This window comes from Crotalus tigris, unplaced genomic scaffold (assembly GCF_016545835.1).
Source record: "Crotalus tigris isolate CLP2741 ecotype Arizona unplaced genomic scaffold, ASM1654583v1 scf7180000017791.1120302, whole genome shotgun sequence".
NCBI classification, from domain to species: domain Eukaryota; kingdom Metazoa; phylum Chordata; class Lepidosauria; order Squamata; family Viperidae; genus Crotalus; species Crotalus tigris.
The window spans coordinates 860190-876510 of NW_024096638.1; the positions used below are offsets into that span (position 1 = coordinate 860190).

The following is a 16321-nucleotide window of genomic DNA, read 5'->3' on the forward strand; positions in this document are numbered from 1 at the left end:
ATGAATGTGGTCACACGTGTGCGCACACGTACAAACAGGCTATGAGCATGTGCACCATGCAAATGGAACTGCGAGCATGCATGTAAGGCTCTCAGCGATGGTAGCACTTGTGTGGTGCTTGTGGCACTGCTGCCTCCAGGCTTGCAGCAATGCCACCCCTGGTGCAAGGACTGCACTGCTGCCCCACATGAGGATCAGGCTGCGGCCCACCTGCCGCTTGCAGCGCTGCCGCCATCCATTCAATACTAGCGGGGCTGCCACTGCCTGCACAACCCTTGCAGCAGCAGTGGCATGAGGGGGGTAAGCACATGCACATATGCGTGCACTGCCCAGCTACTCATGTGGCCTGGTCTGGTAGTGAGCTGTGGCCCATAGGTTGGGGACTTCTCGATTAGAAAACCTCCAAGGTCCTTCCAACTCTGTTATTCTGTTATTCTTCTTTGGAGAAAAGCTACCAAATTAATGGAGCACAATATAGTTAGTCCTTGCTTAACAACCACAATTGGGAGCAGAATCTCAGTCACTGAGTAGAGCAGTACTTAAGCTTGATACCCATGTGACTGTTGTGCTCAATGATCACAATCCCAGCCCTTCCAACTGCAGCCATTAAATGATCTTCTCTGTCATAAAATGGATGGGGTGAAGGAGCTGCCGGCCGAAGGCATGGGGCTGAAATCCTCCTGGCAGGGAGCCCTTTTGCTTTCAAACATTCCTAAAGCCCTCAAAGGATTTCAGCTGCTCTCCATGCACAGAAAGAAAATCCTTCATGGGGCTGCTGGAACAAAGATGAAACCTTCAGGATGCCAGCTCCGTTCCTGCAGGTTTCCAAAGGGTGTCCTTTCTTCTCCATGCACCAGAGTTAGCAGGAGTTTCTTAACGGTATTAGCTGTCAGTCAGTTGAACAAGCACGAAGTAATGTATCAAAGTGCGATAAGCAGCAAATAAATCTAATAAATAATTAAGTTCCTCTTCACTAGCGTGGTCAAAGAGAAGCTGGTCAGCTGATGGTCTGAAAGGCTTCAGCAGATCTACCTTCAGCAGGTGGCTTGCTGGCCCTTGAGGAGGCCAGCCGGAAAAAAAGGTAGAACTATATTTTACTAATAGGCAGAATCTTGAAAACTGGTAAGTACCTCTCCCCCCCAAAATAAACTCAAATGAATTAGGGAGGTATTAACCCAAATTACTTTCTCAGCCTTGCTCTGATTCCTGGGCTCAACTCATCTTTTCCCTACCTTCCTCTCTAGTTTCTCCAAGGTCATCTCTGTGACCCTCTACAGGGCTGGACTGGATGACCTCTAAGGTACCCTCATGATTCTACACATGGATAAGGCTCGAAGCTATGACTCGCGATCTTTGTGGCCTGTTCCTGTCAGGCTGCAGACTGGCCTGGTACACACCAATGTCCAATTACATTTGTAGCAGCCCTTGAAACATAAAGTCAAGGGACTGGCAAGGGGGGGGTGCAAGAACAGGGAGATTTATCAAATCAAAGGAGGGAAAAGCATCGCAACAGCGGCTGAAAAGAAGCAGCAGCGCGAAGGGACTGGCTGACTCACGGACGGAGGTCGAAGGAGGAGGGGCCCCTTGGAGGAGAAGGACAAACCCACACGCAGGTTACCTCCAAGGCGTTTTGCATCCCCCGGCCTCAGAAGAAACGGGCGCAGAGCTTTCCACAGAAGGAAAGGGGTCCCTGCGGAAGAGGATCCCAAGCCGTGGCTCCTTTGGAGGCAGAGGGCCGGGGCTGCTCCCTGCAGGGGGACGGATGGAAGAGGCCCTGTGGATGGCCATCAGACCCATCGGTGTGTGCAGAGGGCTGGTGGCCAGGAGCAAGAACGGGGGACGTCGACCAGGGCTTACCACGATACTTCCTCTCTGATGATAGCCTTCCAGGATCTCAGGGGTTGCCACAAAGGAGGGGAGGGGGGCTCAACTTCTTCTCCAAAGCGCCTGAAGGCAGGACAAGAAGCAATGGATGGAAACTAAACAAGGAGAGAAGCAACTTGGAAGTAAGGAGGAATTTCCTGACAATGAGAACAATTAACCAGTGGAACAACCTGCCTCCAGAAGTTGTGGGTGCTCCAGCACTGGAAATTTTTAAGAAGAGACTGGACAACGATGTGTCTGAAATGGTATAGGGCAGTGATGGTGAACCTTTTAGAGACTGAATGCCCAAACTGCAACTCAATACCCACTTACGCATCGTCGAGTGCCGGGTGGGTATGGCCCATTGGCTGGGTGTGGCCAATTGGGTGGGCGTGGCTGCAGCGGTAATGGCAGACTGGGTGGGACTAAAAAGTTCAATCAATCAATTCCAACTTTGCAAGATCTTTTTTTCCCCGCGAGAAGTTGAAATTGATTGAACTTTTTTTTTTTTTTTTTTTTTTGCAGACGGCGGTGGAGGCCCAAAGCGAAAAGGTTTTATAAAACCCAGCTGAAGGCCTAGGACTGGGGCGACGGCGCCCGTGCCCACAGAGAGGGCCCTGAGTGCCGCCTCTGGCACCCGTGCCATAGGTTTGCCACCACTGGTATAGGGTTTCCTGCCTGAGCAGGGGGTTGGACTAGATGACCTCTAAGGTCCCTTCCAATTCTGTTATTGTATTCTATTTTATTCATTTAACAAAAGGCTCAGGAGGGTCATAGCCTTGTTATCTAGTAAATGAGGAACAACAAACAATATTATCGTTAGTATCTATTGTGCTATGGACCATCTTACCAAAGATAAGATGTGGAGGATGCTTTCAAAGAAACATGATTTGATTTTAATTAGTTAATTTTCTTGACATCTGTTGGGAGACTAAATCTTCCAATCAGCCCTTTCAGGGAATGCCTGAGGTCTCGCCGACCCCTTTCTCTTTAAGAAGGTGGGAGAAGCCCCCATAAGACCAGCGGCCAACAGGAAGACTTAATTAAGGAAGGGGAAGGAGGTGGTGGGGGGGAAGTGATGATGTAATACCAGACTCCTTAATTTTAAGGGAATTTTAATATGTGTCTCAGATTTCAGAATACCATTTTTTAATAAATGGAACTCTATGGCAGGAGAACTAAAGGGAAAAGGGCTCACAAGATTGGGGGGGGGGTTCTTAAAGAAGGAAATATTAAAAGGACAATAGCAAATAATTGCAATGAGAAATTAAAAAATGGAGTAGAAAAAGGCATTGTGTCTGCACAAAAAGCTCAGAGCGGATCCACAGACGGAAAAGGCAAAGGCGATGGGGAGCGGTGGGGGGGCGAGGGGGGGAGCCCGGAACTGCAGAGGCAGGGAAGGCTCGTAATGAGCCAAGGTGAGCCAAGGAATCCAAGAATAACAGAAAGGACTTTTCAAAATACAGGCATAAGAAAGGAAGCCGGTGCATGGGCTGCTTTGCAAGAGGGGCAACATGCTAAAAGAAACCGCTGAGCTGCTCAACTTCTGCCCTGCCTCAATCTCCTGGCGCAAGGCTGGGCTTTTCAGGAAGGAATTGCAAAGAGCAAAGCGGAGAGAGGGGAGACAGGCAGAAAGACGGTTTGGGAAATCACCATTTACTACAAATAAGTTTAAATCTCCTGGCCCAGATAAACAGCATCCAATGAGAGTGAAGGAAGCAGCTGAAGATTTGGCTTCAGGGAGCAGAGAGGGGGCGGGGGGGGCAAAGCGGTGGAAAAAGCGGAAGAGAGCTTTGGAAGAAGATAAAGGAGGCTCAAGAGAGCTGCAGACTACGACCTTCATAAAAAGTTTTAAAACCACAAATAAATGTCAGTACCCTGAGAACAATGTGATGATGACCGAAGTCAGAAACAACCTTTACCAAAAGACCCCTGCCTAATTTCTTTAACAGGTAACTGAGATTGCTGGAAGGCCACCGGCGTTTTTTGTTGTCCAGTTGCTAAGCTGTGTCTGACTATTTGAAATCCCACCCACCCTAACACACCAGCCTGCCCCCCCACCCCCTCCTCCACTGTCCCCCCCCAGTCTGCCCAAAGTCAGGCCTTCCCTCTCTGTCGATATTACACCAGCCACAGACCTGATATGTCTTTATTTCAACAGCAACCCTGGGACAGTGAAGGCTAGATGGCAGAGCGGCTGAGGGGAGGCCCAGCTGGCTCAAACATCCTAGCCATGAGCCGCTCATCCATGTTTCCTTATTGATGTCTCTGGAGGGTCCCCATCGTCCAGGTCCAGGTTGTCCCAAAGGTGCCTTTTTTTCAAGAGGTCACTGGTTTCCTTTGAAGATGTTTCGCTTCTCATCTAAGAAGCTTCTTCTGCTCTGACTGGATGGTGGGGAAGGGAAGGATTTATACTCCTTGCAGACGGCTGGTCGTTTGCTCTACACCAGCGGTTCTCAACCTATGGGTCGCGACCCCATTTGGGGTCGATCAACCATTTCACGGGGGTCGCCAAGCAAGGCTGTCCGCCATTTTTTCCCCTTTTCCGGCGGGTGCCTTACCTCCCTTGGGCTGGGCCAGCTGGTGGCCCAGCCAGTGGATGGCCTGCTCCGTCTCTGCCACTTGCCAGCTACGCCTCGGCCGGTGCAGGGGGCGGCACCATGCATGTGTGGCGCTCCCGGGCAGGGAAAGTCCTTGACTTATGACTGGTTGGGTAGTCCTCAACTTACAACGGGTTTAGTCCTCGACTTACAACGGGTTTAGTCCTCGACTTATGACCAGTTGGGGGTCGCAGCATTAAAAAGGTTGAGAACCACTGCTCTACACCCATTTGCACCACTCAGGTGATCTGGAGGACACAGATAAAGCTCCAAGTGGTCTCAACAACTCTCTAAAAGAATGCAAATGACCAGCTGTCTACAAGGAATATAAATCCTTCCAAGTCCTCAAAGAAAAAGCAGGAAGTCTAGTTGCCTCATGAAAAAGCACCTTTGAGTTTTCTTATCAATGAAAACAAGGGAAAAACTTATCAAACACAACAAGGATGGTTGAACTAGGATGGCCAAAGACTGACCAGAGAGTGAGGAGAGGATCTTGGGGTCTCTGCGCTCCGAGTTTAGCTGTGCGGATCCACAGGACTTTGAGTGGAGCACGATAACTGCTCTTACACCACAGGCTTTCTGAGCCACCGTGGCCTTGCACAACAGACTACCAAACACCACACTAAGCCAGCTGCAAAGCCATCTTTACCCGGTAAGCCAGCTTGACCTGCTGCATGAACCGAGCCCCCACAGAAGCCCCCGAAATGGGCGACCAAGAGGACCGGCTGGTGGCGTCAGGTGCAGCCTTGCACCCCCAAGCCCCTCTGGGCAGTCCCTGGGCCTCCACAAGGCCGCTCCGCACCCATCCTGGAAACACGAACAGCCCCTTGGAGAGCTCAACCCCTTCCTCCAGTCCTTCCTCTGCTCCCCTCCCCCCAGGCAGCCCCCTTCCCCCACCCCTTTTCCCCACAGCACTCGGTGGCCTCTTTCAGGAAAGCAGAAGGGAAACAAAGCAGAAATGGGGAGGGGGGGAATCGGAGAGGCAGGGGCAAAGCAGATACATTCCACCCACGCAAAGCTGTGGGCAAGCTGGACGCTACTAGCACCCCCAGGACCAGCCCTTCCAAAGGTGGCCCTGCTTGACCCCTCCCCCAAATCAAGATGGTGCCGCTTATCCTGAGGCCCCCTTTTTGTTCCAGGGTTCATATAACCGCTCTGGGGCGCCTCTGCCGGGCCACCTCTGTCCCTTCCCCTCTGAGGGTTGGGGCAATGCCAGGCACCAGGTGAGGCTCCAGCAGACCTCCACTCACAGAGGCCTTCCATGCCACCCCCCACCCCCACCCCAGCCTGCTCACCAGCCTCCATGGCCAAGACGGTGATGTTGTGCCAGCCGGCCGTCTCTCGGTCCAAGGCCTGCCTGGTCAGGATGGCTCCAGTCTTGGCGTCGATATCAAAAATCTGCTCTGTGTCCTCGGGGCGCTCGAGGGCGTACCTGGGAGGCCCAGAAAGCAGAGCAGCTGTGAGCTGCAGCTGGCCAGACTGGGCAGGAGTAGGCAGGCGGGGAGGGCAGCCTGGCTGGATGGGAGACCTGGCACCGGCACAGACCCAGCAGTAGGCTGGCACCAGGCGTGCCCGGCTCCTTCCACGAGTCCCGCCCGCCAGCCCACCTCCTGCCGTGCCCTGCCTGTGTGCAGGAGGTGCCCGAGCCTCTCCCTCCCCTCGGGAAGGCCCAAGCGGGGCCAGGCCCAGCAAGCTCTCCCTTCCAGCAGTGCCCCTGTGCAGCCCAGCCAGGCCGAAGCCAGGGAAGAGGCGGAGGCCGTTTCCGTCCCCTCTCCCCCCCCCCCCGTCACAGGTCTCCCCTCCTGACACCCCCCCCATGTGCACAGAAGGGTTCATCACCAAAGAGCAGCAGCTGCTGCCAGGGACAGGTGGGGGGAGGGTCAGCCTAGGCGGGAGCAGGGGAGGCATGATAGGCAGCCTGCAAATTGGGGCTGGGGTCTCTTCTTGGCTTCGCTGCTTCTGCTGATCACAAGCCAAGGGTTGGGCTGCCAAGACTTCATCAGAAGAAGGTCAGCATGGGGAGAAGAGCTGCACCCCCCCCCACGGAGCTCCAGCTGGCATTGCCAGTTCTTTGGATGCCCACCCAGCCTGGTGGCACCCAGAGGGCAGGGAGGCTGCATTCGTCTAGCTCTTTGCCAAAGTGCCAGTGCAATAAAGTTAATGGCCGGGAGGAAGGAGCGGCCCGGCGCTCATCAGATCCGCAGACGTGACAAACCGGAGGAGGCGCCCTGCCAGCCCAGATCCCGCAGAGAGCAGCCACCACAGGCCATCTGGGAAGCCCCGGCCCCTCTGTGTCCGCAGCAGCAGGGCTCCTGGCAGAAGTCATGAATCCCTGGGGCAGAAATCCACTCGCCAAGGCCCCCCTGGCCCTTCCAAACCCCCCCCCCCAGGAGCCTGTCCCAGCCTCCTGGGGCAGCAGAGGGAGATGCTGCAGGGCAGGGGGGCAAGCAGGGGCTGGGCGGGTGAGGGGGCAGCCCGGGGAGGGAGATGCTGAGGCCTCCCACAGAGCTCCTGACCACTGTGGGGCGGAGCTTCTGGGCTGGGGAAATCTGGTCAGAGGGCCACCGTCTGACACCTGCCTGTTGCCGTAGTTACGGAAGGCAAGACTCCCCTCTCTGCAGAAGCCCCACCAGCTCTTCTCCACCTAGTTACGGCTTCCTGCCGCCCTCCTCCATCCCATCAGGTCCGACAGGAGAGGTGGGTGACGGGCCCTGCCTGTTATGGGGCTTCCTCTGCCAGCTGGGGGGAGGGGAAGAGCCTTTCCTGCCCACCCTTGGGAGCATCATCGCCCTGGAGGTTCGGTTGGCCTGGACCGGTTTGCCTCTGAAAGGCTCCCATCTGCCCACCTGCCCACCTGCTGGGACGATGGATGCAAGGCTTGCCTGCTTGTAATGACGCGTTATGCTTTTAATCTGGTTTTAAAGGAGGTGTTGTTGGGGTATTTTTGGTATTTGCACAGGTTTATTAGCTTTGTTGCTTGCTTGGTCGCCTAATTACGTGAACTGCCCAGGGCCATCCCCGGGAGACGGGCGGCTGTGCCTATTGCACAAATAGAGGGACGAGTAAATAAATACAAAATGTCACCACTCTGGCTAATTCCAACCCTGCTTTCCAGAAGCAAACGCTCAACCCATTTCAGCTCTGCCCCTTGACTGACGTTAAGCCCCCGTGCCCCCCAGCCCAGAAAGTGCCGGCCTGCGTTCCTGTCCTGGACAGCCTGTTTCATTCCCCAAAGCGAAGGGGGGGCCCTCCCCAAAGCGAAGGGGGGGCCCTCCCTCATCGCTTCTGAAATGGATTTTTAACCAGCCTGCTGACTTTCCACTCTGCGAGACCCTGCCTGACCCGCCGTAAATATTTCAGCCGCCCTTTTGTCATTCGGAGCCTGCGCTAAGAGCTGCCCCCCCCCCGCCCTTTGAGACACCTCCCCCCCACCCCCTCATTTCCAGACAAGAAAGGAAGTGTTTGCAAGGCACCCTGAGGTGGCCAATAAATCTAATGAATAAATGAACAAACAAACAAACAAACAAAATGTGACACTCCTTGACCATCTTTCCAGGTGGGGGGGGAGTATTCCTTGATTTTAATCAGCTCATAACACCCCCCACACACACCTGCTCCTGGGCTAAGCCCTGCGGAGACAAGGAGATGCTGGCCGGCCTCTTTCTGTGGCCAGGTGCATCTGCCAGTGGCACTGACCGTGGCAGGCGGGCAAAGGGTCAGGTAAGAGGTCGCCCAGCTGGGAGGGAGGCAAAAGAGACCCTCCTCCCTATCAGGCTGGGAAGAGATTTTTGGACGTGCAAGATTCTGTTTATGGAACCTTCCTCTAAAGTAGACGTGGGTCCTCTGGCAGGGTCCCCGTCTCCTGAGGATCTGGATGGCCACGGGTGCCATTCCACACCAGGAGTGTTCTCTTGCAGCCGCTGCACAACCGTGGAGGGGTTCCTCCCTCCCTTCTACGCTTCCCACTTTTCAATGGGGGAGGGGGCTTCCTGGGTTCTGCTCTCCCCCCTCAAGACCACCCTCCGGGAGGCTTCTCTGGTGTGGGGCTCCCTGGGGTTTGGAGCCCTGGGGGGGGGCTGTGGGCTGAGCCCATTGTCCAGCCTCACATCCTCCTTGACACACAGGGTCACACCCACAAGGTCACACCCTTCGCAAGGAGCCTGAATCCCACCACCAGCATCCACCATGGACTGTGTCCAGCTGCCCCGTTTCCCTCTTTGGCCCTTGGAGGGCTGGCAACTGGACTGGTGTGTCCAGTCCCCAAACCTCGCAAAGGAGCCAGGTCAGCCCAGGAACCACAGACCATGGAGTGGGCAAGTTCCAGCCATTTTGCCAGCTTTGCTCCGGCTGGCCATGCTCCCTTCCCCAAATCCATGTCCGGCACAGGAGGTGGCCCTCCTGCTCCCTCCACGCGCCATCAGCCCTTTTCCCAGAGGGAGGAAATGACCTCACTTACCGAATGGGTCTGCTGGCCACATCAGGGTCCACTGCGGTGACCACCCCCACCAGGGAGCCCACCAGCGCGTCTTCCTGCACCTCCACCCGGCCGCTGGGAGGCCGGAACTCAGGGGGCTCGTCCGCATCCAGCACAGAGACCAGCACGATGGTCTGGTCCCGGAAGGTATCCAGGTCCATAAAGCGGGGGTCCGCAAACTTATTCAGCGCCTCCAAGACCACGGTGTGCACGGCCTGGGCCTCGAAGTTCAGCGGCTGAAAGAAGAAAGGAGGCGGTGGGGGTCACTCTGCCCTCTTATCCCCCGCAGCCCCCCCTCCCCCGACTGACCCCTTGCATTGGGGCCCATGCAGGGCAGGGGAAATGGGTCCTTCCTGTAGACCCCTCCCCAGAGGATCCGTCCACCCTGGCTGGGGGGTGGGCACATGCTTCTGCCTCGTAAGCAGGGAAGACGTCCGGTCCTGGGCTCGGGCCTCACCTGCTGCAAGAAGACCAGGGCTTCCTGCGTGTTGCTGTCTGTGGCCACACGGAAGGGTCCCAGGGCCCCCTCCTCCTCCTCCTTGATCTGGTAGGCCATGTCTGTGTTCTCCCCAACATCGGCATCCTCTGCCCTCACTCGCCCGACCAGGGTGCCCACGGGGGCTGTTTCCACCATGCTGAACTGGTACATCTCTGGGGGGAGGGGTGGGCAAAAGGACAGAAGAGCTGAATTCTGAGGGAGCGGGGGGGCTGTTGCCAGGAGGAGATCCAGGCAAGGGACACAAGGGGTGCCCCCCCCGCCACCATTCAAGGCTCCTCTTCAGCTCCTCCCTCGAGCTGCGCACGGGGGAGAGCAGCCAGGCACGGTGGCTGTGGGGGTCCTGGTCAGCGGCAGCAGCAGCCCACTCCCCCACACCTGGAGCCCAGCTCTGCTGTGGTCATCCTCCCTCCACAGCAGCCCCCCCCCACCCTGCCCCTCCCCCAAGCCCCAGGCGGAAGTCTTACTTTGGGGGAAGCGAGGAGGGTTGTCATTGACGTCAGTGATGATGATGGTGACGGTCGTGGAGCCCGAGAGGCCCCCCAGCTGCCCCGCCATATCCGTGGCCTGGACTACCACCTCGTAGCGGTCCTGGGTCTCCCGGTCCAGGTTGGCCACGGCCGTCCGAACCACACCTGCAAGAGGCCCAGGGGCCTGTGAGGGGAGGCCGTCCCCCAACTCCTACCCCCCCTCCGTTCCAGCAATCCCACCCCAACCACAGAGCTCCATAGAGCCACAGGGGGGGGCTACCTTGGAAGACAGAAGGAATGCGGGACGGGGGGAAGGGCGGGGCATGTGGCCGAGGGGGGGGGGCTTGCTCAAGACCACTTTCCTGGGCACCTTCTGCTCGGGGTCCCTGCAGGGGCTCCTCAGCTGCCCAGTGCTCTGCCTGTGGGGCAGCAAAGAGTCTTTCTGGGTCCTTTGGATGGAGCCCAGAGCCAGACGGGGGGGGGCAAGGGACCCCCCCCAGCCCAATCCTCTCTTCTGAATGGCCACAACAGAAAAAGGGGGGGAGGCAACTGGGAGTCCTGCTGGGGCTTCAACAGGGGAAGCCCCTGCCCCCCCCCCCCGTGCTGAGCCACGGAAGGTGTTGCAGCTCCAGATCCCTGCGAATCCTTGAGTGGCCTGTGGGGGCAGTCTTGGGCTGCTGGCCTGCACAAACTGGATGAGAAAAGGGGGAGGGGCTGCTGAGCGTGGGGTCTTGAGGAGGCAAGCCCCCCCACCCGTGGGACCCCTTTAACGGAGCCCAGAGGGGGGCACTGCCATGTCCGTCCATCCGTCCAGGAGGAAGGCTCTCACCGGCTGCAGCAAAAGGTTTGCCTTCATCTTGGCAACAGCAACCAAATCAAGGCGTGAAAATGCTGCCCTCGTAGGCAACTCCCACGCAGACCAGAGAAATAGGATTTCTGGTCACAACAAACAGGGAACATTTTTCAGATCCTCCAAATTACTGTACTTAAGAACAGTGGGGCACGGCCCTGGCAGGAAGGCAGCAGGCAGAAATCCCTTTCCGAGGAGGCTGCTGGCAAAAGGAGGCTGTCCGGAGAAGAGCAGACAGGGAGAACCGGGGGCTCCTCAGACCACCCTCCTCCCTCTTTGGGTCCCCGCCAGCCAGGAAGCCCCTCACCCTCCACACAACATGCACGGGCAAAGCCTTCAGCCAGGCCTGGCCTCAGGCAGACCCTTCGGCCCTCAGACAGACCCAGCAGGACAGCCACCGGGAGCCTTGAAGAAGAGGCTAGAGTAGAATAGAATAGAGCTGGAAGGGACCTTGAAGGTCTTCTAGTCCAGCCCCCTGCACACCGTCCTGGAGAAGGTCAATGCATGAGGTCACTAGGAGTCAAAAATGACTTGAAGGCACAACATCCATCCATCCATCCATCCATCCATCCACCCATGGGATCTATCCATCCAGGAGCCACACGGTCACTTGAGACCAAGCAGGATAGGTGGATTCATGGGTGGAGGGGAGGGGGCGTCCCGATGGGCCCCTCTCAGGGCTTCTGAGGAAGAGCTGGGACTGGCCAGGCCAAACAAGCAGTGCTGGGGCAGGGGGGCTGTTGCCCAACCAGGCCGTCGGCCTTCCCAGGGGTTCTGCGCAGCTGCAGGTCCCCAGGTTTGTGAAGCGCAGAGGTCCCAGCGAAGAACTACAGACTTAAAGAAAGGGAATAAAGGGATTTTGAGAAGCATCTCACTGATGCACGGAAACTGGAACTCGGCTAAGACGGCGGTTGGGACTCTGGATCAGGAGGGGTTAACGAGGCGCCGAGGCAAGAGGAAGCCAATGGCAGAGGATGTAGAGAAAACGTCTGTGCCAAAACCCTTTTTCCCCCAAGAAAGGAGGCTCAAAGAAGTGGCAGATGGTGACGACAAGAGATCAGTTCTTCTGACAAACTCAGAAAAAACAGAAACAGCCCACTCCACACAAGGATTCTTTTAATCCGAGTGCCGGCAGATTCCAGATGGACGAAAGAGATCTGCCTCCACAGTGCCCCGGCATTTGCTGCTACAAGACCTAGTGACGTCCATCCAGTTTAGAAAGGGAGGAGATGCGTTGAGGGGCGATAAAAGCCGCCCAGCCTTGGACTTCCTCCCAGCAGGGAAGCGTCTGGCATCTGTGGCACTTCAGCTGGGCCGGTGGCTGAAGCGCACCCGTTGTTGTCCTCCAAGCTCCCGGCACCCTCCGATGTGTCCCCTGGAAATCTTTCGACTTTTGTGGTTTGGTACGTTACGTTTTGCAAAGACTTTGCGATTTGTTAAGAATAATCTAGACTTTCCCGTAAATACCCAGCAGGAGCTGCCCTGAGCTGCCGCCCTGAAGTCGAGAGAGAATCACGATGTTCCTGCGACATGCGTGGCCCGAAAGACCCCGGTGTGGTCTAATGGGGGAACCTGGCTCCTCCTGACATGCTGAGCCCCTTTGAACCCGGCCGGCAAGAAAGGGGTGCGCTTTGGGGTCACTTTGCTAAGTGGAGGAAGATGGCCACAATTGGCCAGCCAGCCAGGCCACCTAGCCCCCGGGGGTCCACAGGTCCCGAGAGGCAGAGCCCCTCCCTTGCTGCAGCCCCTCCCTCCCAAAGAGGGACAGGCCGGCAAGGCCTCTGTCTCCGCCTGGGGACGGGGGGGGGAGCTGGCCAGAGGAAGGGACATCAGCAGGGATGCCATGGGCAGAGGGGCCCAGCGGGGCGTCCAGGCTCTGCCCAGGAAGGCCGAAGGGCACCCTTGCCTCCCCTGTCCGAGCCTGGCCAGGAGACCACGGAGCCCGGACCCAGGAGAGGGACAGGCGGAGTGGGTGGGGTGGCCTCTAGGGCGCAGTAAGCCCCCCCAGAGCAGAGCCCAGCTGCCTCCCATTCCCACCGGGCATTTCCTCCTGGCCCTGGGCACGGGGCGCCGACAGATGGGCAGGCCTGCACCCGTGGCTGCCTCCCTTTATGAAACCCATTTCCACCCCACTGCAATCCAAGAGGACTCCTGGCAGCTTGCAGAGAACAGATATGGGCTAAAACACCCATACCATAAAAATAAAAAACGTACAATACACAACATGAAGCACAAATAAAATGCACGGAAGTGAAGATGGCCACATTTGACACTCCCCAGATCTTCTGCAGCTGCTCAGCCAGGCAGTCCTAGCTGCTCCCTTGAAAAAAGGGCTGGGGGCCTGAAGGGGGGGGAGGAAATGCAAGGGGGGACCCACAGCCATTGTGTGGGGGAGGGGCAGGAGGCACTTCCTGGGAGGCCCTGCAGGCCCTGGCCTGGCCCAGTTGCCCCCCCAGCAGCCACAGCCAACCAGGATCTCAACCAGCTCAAAGCTTTCTGGGTGGGCAGTGGGTGGAAGCCTTTAAATTAAGAAAGATGTGGAGGAGGAAAAGGGGGGAGGGCAGCCTCTGATAGAACTGGTGCTCTTTGAAGTCTTGCAAGAGGAGGGAGGGAGGGGGGAGAGGGAAGGATGCCCCAAGCAGAGACCTCTACTGGGAGGAAGGCCCAGGGGCAGCTGTGGGGCCTCCTCCACCTGCAGCCAGAGCTTTGCCCGGGGCTGTGTGAGCAGGGACCGATGGGGTGAACGAAGGCAGATGCTTCCCCACGTCTACGTCTGGGCAGCACTGGCCACGTGACCCACGCAGAGACTGCCTGAGCTGAGCAGCCTGGAGCAGCCGGTGTGTTCTCTCCTCCAGAGACGCCACTAGCAAAAGCAACCTGCTCCATGGGGGTTCCAGGGCCAAGCAGGGGTGGGGGTGACCCCCCCCCTTTGCATCGGGCTTGACACTGAAACCAAAGTGGTCTCATTGTTAGATAGTTGCCTCCAATTCAGGTTAGTGAAGTGGGAACTTGCAAAGGGGGGGGGCTGGGAGGCTGTGTGGAGGCAGGCGCCTCCCTCCCTCCCTTTCAAGACAAGACTAGCCACTAGTGCCTCCCACCGCCCGGGGCTTTCCTGGCTCCCCTGCAGGGGCCCTTCAGAAAGTGCCTAGGACAATTGGCCGTGGCTGCCTGGCCACAGCCACTTCACCCCAGTCCCCTTGCCAAAACTGTGGGCGTTCATGCTCGGCTGGCCCTCCTCCCCTGCCTGGTGGGTACAGCGTGGAGCTTTCCACCACATCCACCCCGCTCAGCCTGGTCAGGAGGGGTGTTGATTATGTGGGAAAAACCGGGATCCTGGGCCAAGAAAGGCAGCCGAGGGGACGGTCAAGGCAGAGACGGCAAGGCCTGCAGCTGGCAGGGGGCGGGTCAGGAGGCTCCGGGAGGACCCCTCCCTGAGTTCTTGAGTGGGGGGGAGGAAAGCTTTTGGACTTGCAAGATTGCTGTCAGATGAGGGAATTCTACCTTATTTTATGTTAACAGAATAATTATCCTCCTTTCTCCTTTACAGCCCAAGAAACTAGGGAGGGTCTCTTCTGAGCCTGTGGCCCCGCCCACTATGCACCTGCCGGCTACTCCGCCTCTTCTCTGGCCATCCCTCGGCCGATTCCCTTTTCCCAGGTTCCCAGGTGGTTCCCACAGGCCGTCACAGGAACCTTTCTGGAAGCAGGGCAGGCGAGGGAGGCGCACTGCCCAGACTATCGCCTACACGCACAGGCGCCTCCCAAGCGCATTTGTGCGAGGGTGTCGCTGCCCCCATGTTGGCCCTGGGCACCCCGTGCAGCCGAGGCAGCAGCTGAGGTGGTCCTCTCGGGCCTCCCTGGATGTGCAGGAGAAGAGAAATCAGGTCAAAGTCAAAAAGGAAACGCAAACAGCTCTCATTATCATATATTACAAAAAATGAATGTGCCAGATTTTATGGCTCCTTTTACAGCATTAATGATCACGATGGCTCTGCGAGTTAAGCTGCCGATCCGGGCACTTAAACCGTGAGCTCCAGGCCCAGGAAGGCTCTGCCTGGTGCATGGCGGGAGATGCGCTCAGCCCCGGAACGGGAGGGGGCTGGGGGGCCCCAGGGCAGCTCGGCTGGCTCAGGTACAGCCCATGGCTTGGCTGCTGGGCCAGGAAAGGGGGGGCTTTCCTCCCCCCCACAAACACAGAAGGGGAGCCTGCAGGTAGGAGGACCCAGCCAGGAGCAGCTGCCCCCCATCCTCGCCTTGAGATGGGGGGAAGAGAGGGGTTTCCAGCCCCCCCCCCAGTGGCCCCTGCACAGCAGAAAGTCCCAGCCTGGCAATGCCTGGTGCCCAGGCACCTTTCCCAGTGTCTGGTGCTCTCAGTTGCACCCAGAGGCCTCCTGCTGCCCGGAGGTGAAGGCCAACGTCTGGGGGGGGCTCAGGAGGGGAAGGACCAGTGCCTGCGCAGAGTCTCGGACCATCCGGGGGTGGCTGGCGGCATCCCGTTTCTCAGGACTGGCTTGGACAGGTTGGGAGGAAGCTGGGCGAGCCTCCACATTCACCCGCCTGCTGCCCTCTGGCCTTCCCTGCTGGAGAAGAAGCCCCCCCCCACCCCCTGCCCCACTGGGAAGGTAGCCCCCCCTCCTTTCTGGCTCTGCATCCAAAGCAGCTTGTTTTCCACCTGGGCCTGGCTGAAGGGGGCTGGCTGGTGGGCCTGCTGGTCTGGGTCCCCCTAGAGCCGCTCCCGACAAATGTTTCCCAAAGGAAAGCAAAGACCCTCCCCCGAAAGAGACCCCTGGGCTGTTAAGGCAGGACCTTTGGCCTGCCGAAGACCAGCGGAAACCCAGTGGGCCCCTCCTAAGAGCCCCTCCACCTCCGGCCACTTCAGTGGGGCAGCGGCAGCCGAGAGCCCCCAGGCTGCACGGGGTCTTTGCCTCCGATGGAAAGGTGAACAGCCCTGGGGCCAAGGACGGGTCCATTGGGGGGAGCGGGTGGCAGATATGCTTCTCCCCCAGCCCCACCTCCTCCTTCACAGCCCTTTGGGGCAGGGCAAAGGCCACAGCCCCACCGCCTGCCCCACTGCCCCTCAGAGATGCCTGCAGGTCACGGCTGCCGCCACAGGACCCGAAGGGGGACTGTGGTCCTTCTGGGTCTCTATCTGGGTGCTCCCCCTTAGGAGAAAGAGAACACACACACACCCCGGTTCCCCCATTGCCCCACCCCATGCCTCCCCTGACCCGTGTTGCTGCCCCCTCTCTGGCCTGGGGCACCTCCCTCAACTTTCACAACTGGGGGGGGTGTCCTGGTGGGGGGGGTCTGTTTGAGGTGGGGCCTGCTGCTCTCCTGAGGGATGAGGGGGCTGGGGCAGAGGGAGGAAACTGCTGCCCCCCTCGCTTCCCCCCCCCCGCCTGGGAAGCCCCCTCGCCTTGGCTCCCGGCCCCTCGCGGTGACATCATCTGCTTGGATTCATCACAGACAGATTTTTACAGCAGCTTTATTAGGAGTTATTAAAGGATGGAGCGGCTTCCACTGTTCATTCATTAAATATTAATAGAGCATTTATAAAGCAATCCTTAAT

At 57.9% G+C, this 16321-nt stretch overlaps 1 protein-coding gene across 2 annotated transcripts in view; it reads right to left on the reverse strand.

Moving 5' to 3' along the window:
* Positions 1–16321, reverse strand: part of CDH22 (cadherin 22) — a 65175-nt gene that overhangs the window by 20249 nt on the left and 28605 nt on the right. For both annotated transcript variants that reach the window (XM_039342431.1, XM_039342432.1), the window contains exons 5-8: positions 9901–10068; positions 9395–9588; positions 8920–9173; positions 5759–5895 (exon numbers count right to left, since the gene is read on the reverse strand). In XM_039342431.1, coding sequence (XP_039198365.1) covers positions 5759–5895; positions 8920–9173; positions 9395–9588; positions 9901–10068 — 753 coding nt within the window. The remainder of the gene's footprint in view (positions 1–5758; positions 5896–8919; positions 9174–9394; positions 9589–9900; positions 10069–16321) is intronic.